The following is a 4,449-nucleotide window of genomic DNA, read 5'->3' on the forward strand; positions in this document are numbered from 1 at the left end:
CATCCCTGAATTCGCGAAATTAATAAGTAACGGATAATTATAAGTAGTAATTGATATGGTGATTCGGTGGTGATCCGGTGCTCCGAGAAGTGATCTGGTGGTGGTCTAGTGGTGTTCCGGTAGTTCAGTGGTGTTCTGTTGGTCTGGTGGTGTTTTGGTGGTCTTTAGGTAGTCTGGTGGTGGCCCGTTGGTCCAGTTTCAGAGTCTGGTTTTCTAGTGGTGGTTCGCTTTTCCGATGGTGGCCTGTTTTTTAGGTGTTCCAGTGGTGGTTTGTTGGGAATTCGGTGTTTCGGTAATTTTTTGATGTGTATATATATATATATATATATATATATATATATATATATATATATATATATATATATGTGTGTGTGTGATTTCACAAGATAGTTACGATCTACCATGGACTTCATAAAAGTGCTTTTGAAAGTCATCATATAACAATTATACAATAACAATTAGAAGTAAAGGCATAAGAAAAGGTACAAAGTACAAAAAGTAAGATTCGTTTCATTTTTTTGCCAAAAAAAAAAACGAAAAGTAAGATTCAAAGCTTCAAAAAAGTCAACGCCTAACAGTGATAACCTACATTTTCATGGAAAGTTTTCATTGATCTAGCGAAGACAAACATCTTCAAGTTGGCACTTCTATAGCAGCCACCGTCTTCAAGTTGGCATGATCTGCATAGACATTGGACAACGAACATAACCATAAAAATGGATGAAATTGAGCGAGACCAAAAGCAGCTAAGCTTGCAGAGTTTAATCAGACAAGCAACAAGTTCAAAGACACCATGATGTAAGTAGAAAAACTTTTGTTAGCACTTCAGTTGTGTAACTGAATAAATTATGGTTAATGTTTTGCATAAATTAGAATATGCAACTTCTATGTACACCAAATGATATTAGAACATATAGTATGAAGAAAAAGAATGAGACAGTTATGTAACCAGGATACTTTCAAAAACAGCACAATGCTTAATAGTTGGATTTATGAATAAGCGCGCAGCCGCTGCATATAAAAAATACGTACCTCACCTGGGCAGGTGGTTCACAGCTCATGGCATTGGGTTGTTGATACTTGAGTTGAGGTCGAGGGTGTAGGAACCTGACATTAATTATAAACATGTTAGAAAGCCAGATTACTGGATTACAACTGTGAAAGTTAAGGTCCCATTTGGTTATAAATGGGTCGAGTTTTATTTCCAGCATATATAATAGAACAATATGAAGAAAAAAAAAGAAAGAATCAGACTGAGTAACTAAATTGGTTTGTCTTACAAGTTACAATTTGGGTTTCAAATAAAAGACTTTTTTATTTGCAAATTGCAAGGAGATTTCATTTTTCATTTAAAGATGTTAGGAATATTTTTCTCACAACATAGTAAAGTAATCATTATGCTAGCCTTAAATGATGACTGTAAATTGGGAGAAAGCACAGATCAGAACCATTTCCAATTGAAGAGAGGAAAGTTATTACCGATGGTCAATTTTTTGGGTTAAGGATGTGAAAAAAATGGGAGATGGAAGGAATTAATTAGGTTGGTGAAAGTTGGGAGTTGGCCGGAAAAATTAAAATACACCGGTTGGAGACGTTGGGCATGAGTGCTGTAAAGCAATTTCTAATCACTAATACTAATACTAACATTTTCTTATGTGATCTTATAACTCAATAATAACTTCCAAAAAAAAATTATTAAAAGGATGAACCAATCCTGACTCCACCTGGCTTAAGCCCCTACTAAATATGAAGCGATTCAACCAAACCCCATAACCCACACATATAACCTGCAAGTCTGTAACTAAGGACAGACAGATTCAAATATGAAATAAATAAAAAACTCACAATCGTTGAAGAAGATGATGTTTGTGATGGCAGAGGATGTCTGGTGCTGGAAACAACTTGAGATATTGAAGACCTAAACGCACCAATAATTTTGGTTTTTGAGGCCTGAAGAGCACTCAGTGCTTCTACTTGTTCAACCTGACGAGCAATCAGTGGTTCAAGAGCATCCATCATTTTATATACAAAATCCTTGAGTGATGCTTGACGGGTAATTAGTGCGGTTGCTTGTGCTACTACTTGACCATGCTGCCTATAATACGCTACCATATGTTCCCTATGTCTTTTAGGCAAGATACATAATAAACATCTGATCTGCATCGTCTTTGAAATCAAGGGTTCAAGATCGTTAACTAATTGCATTAACATATCCACAATATCTCTCAATCTAGACACTATCTCCTCTATTTGAACCCTCTCAGAAGATTCAATTTGGGTCTCTTTTTTCTTGGTCCATATTTTTTGTATATCATTCAAAAGGTTCTCGATAACTACCTTTTTCTCAGTAATTATACTGTCCTGCTCTAGTAATGCTTTTAGTTTCCTCAGAAGATCTTCAATGTCTGCCTTTATCTGCTCCTTCACCTCTTTCTCTTTCATTGCTTCTGTATGTTGTTCCTGCATGCAAGTTAAGTAACTTGAGACAAGGTATCCCTTGAGTTACTCTTGTTATTAAGACAAAAGGTCCATAGGAACACTCTATTATTCAATCAGTTTCATGCAGTTGAAAATCACACACAGTAATATAATCGATACGTGGAAAGTACAAATAAATAAAATGATGAAAGTACCTTTACGGTGAATGTGGCAGTTGGGGATTTCTCAAGCAAGAACTTTCTAGCTTCAGTAGATATATTAACCTTGCATGTATCCCTTGTCCCACAATCTACTTTCAAGCTAATCAAGTTGCTAAATGGCGAAGGCTGACCAGATACTAACTCCGGGAATGAGGAAATACACTGCACATATAATAAAGATTATTTATGCATACAAAGATTAATTATGCATATAAATAAATAAACAAGTTCTATACCCGTTCACCTTTCAAAGATCTTGAATAGCACGGCTAATGAAAACCACACATTATATATAAATATGGAAAAAACTATGCATACAGATCTACTTCATTTCTGTTCAATTGTAATAACCAACTCTAATTATGTATGCTAAGAAAATGGTATCAGTACTCATGTAAGAATAATGTTAACATATCATTAAAGCCCATACTAGATCACCGTACCTCAACAATGTCCACGTTAAGCGTCAGAAATCTGACACTACGTAGGTCCTGAAGCAAGTTAATAATACCACGAGCCTCTTCCTGCATATATGGCTGATTTGAAAAATATATGGACAAGCTGATAGTTACTTTGTTCACAGAATGAAAACACTTTTTAAACCACTGTGGAGGATCGTAACCTTTGTAGTAGAATGACGAAAATCCTGATTGAATATTCAAGTCCTTAATTGAGCAATCAATTATAGTTAGACTCTCAAGTTGAGGTGCAATCACATTGATAGCATTTGAGTCTGTGTCATTAATAAGTCTAAGTCTGAGATTAGAAAGTCGGGGGGTGTTAATGTCAAAAACCTTAGCCATTACCGTAACACGTTCTAAAGTGAGGTCACCGACTTGATTAAATAAATATGGGAACTGTATTTAATTTTTTTTTACTCGTCGTATTTGTTAATTGTCAGACTATTTGTAGTGATTGGGGGTCTGCGGTGAATTGATTTTGTTGGATCACAGCCTTAGGGATTGCAATGGATACCCGATCAAGTGGATATCCATCCGATCCACCTGATTATTCGTGAATATGGACGATCTAAATGGATATGAACGAAAAAATTTCATCTACGGATGAACCCGCTTTCACCCGAAATAACTAAATATATAAATTTATCACTCAAATTAGTATCATTTATGTAGTGATAGTTCATTAATTATATTCATATTCATCTTTCGTTATATTTTCTCTAAAAATATAACTTTATTCTTATATTTTATTTTGTTTAATTTATTTAAATGTATTTATCGTACTTTGATGGTTTAAATGTGATTTCATGTAATTAAAAGTAAGCAACTTACATGTCGATATCTTTACACATTTAATAAGCTATTTATTGAATATTTGTTATATAGATTAGTAAAAATGTGACTTTCGGTCGCATAAACTATTAAAAAATATTACTTTTGATCGTATATAATGAACCACCGCTTATAATTGTTAAAAATAAGATAAATCTAAACGGATATGGATAATTATCCATTAACCCGCTTCACCCGACGGATATGGATATGGATGGATGAAAACTAAAAAAAATAAATGGATATGGATATGGATACGGCCTCATCCGTCCATATTCGATCCATTGCCATCCCTAATCACAGGTCCTAACAATTCAAATGAAAAACAAAATACAGAATATAATTTATTTTTGTGTCGTGAATTTGCAAAAAAAAATAAAGAGCAAATGATATGCGTAGGACTACATGGCTACGGCTGCATCTTTTCATTCACATTAAAGTGGATATAAATAACTAAAACAAAGAGATATTCTAGCAACTAACTAGCACACGTTTTTTTATGGACCCATTATCAACCC

The 4,449-nt window shown here is 34.3% G+C and overlaps 1 protein-coding gene across 4 annotated transcripts; it reads right to left on the minus strand.

The window, feature by feature from the left end:
- Positions 1–531: 531 nt before the first annotated feature.
- Positions 532–3,462, minus strand: LOC139850274 (uncharacterized). 4 transcript variants are annotated; one of them, XM_071839862.1, is made up of 6 exons: positions 3,083–3,462; positions 2,634–2,801; positions 2,338–2,460; positions 1,846–1,983; positions 1,033–1,107; positions 532–680 (listed from the first exon to the last, which is right to left on the minus strand). In XM_071839862.1, the coding sequence occupies exons 1-5, from the start codon at positions 3,440–3,442 to the stop codon at positions 1,051–1,053; spliced, it is 846 nt and encodes a 281-aa protein (XP_071695963.1). In that variant the 5' UTR covers positions 3,443–3,462; the 3' UTR covers positions 532–680; positions 1,033–1,050. The 4 variants fall into 4 exon arrangements, with proteins under 4 accessions (XP_071695963.1, XP_071695962.1, XP_071695961.1 ...); XM_071839861.1 differs by having other exon boundaries at positions 1,846–2,166; XM_071839860.1 differs by having other exon boundaries at positions 1,038–1,107; positions 1,846–2,460.
- Positions 3,463–4,449: the final 987 nt, after the last annotated feature.

Source organism: Rutidosis leptorrhynchoides, chromosome 5 (genome assembly GCF_046630445.1).
Source record: "Rutidosis leptorrhynchoides isolate AG116_Rl617_1_P2 chromosome 5, CSIRO_AGI_Rlap_v1, whole genome shotgun sequence".
Lineage (NCBI taxonomy): Eukaryota > Viridiplantae > Streptophyta > Magnoliopsida > Asterales > Asteraceae > Rutidosis > Rutidosis leptorrhynchoides.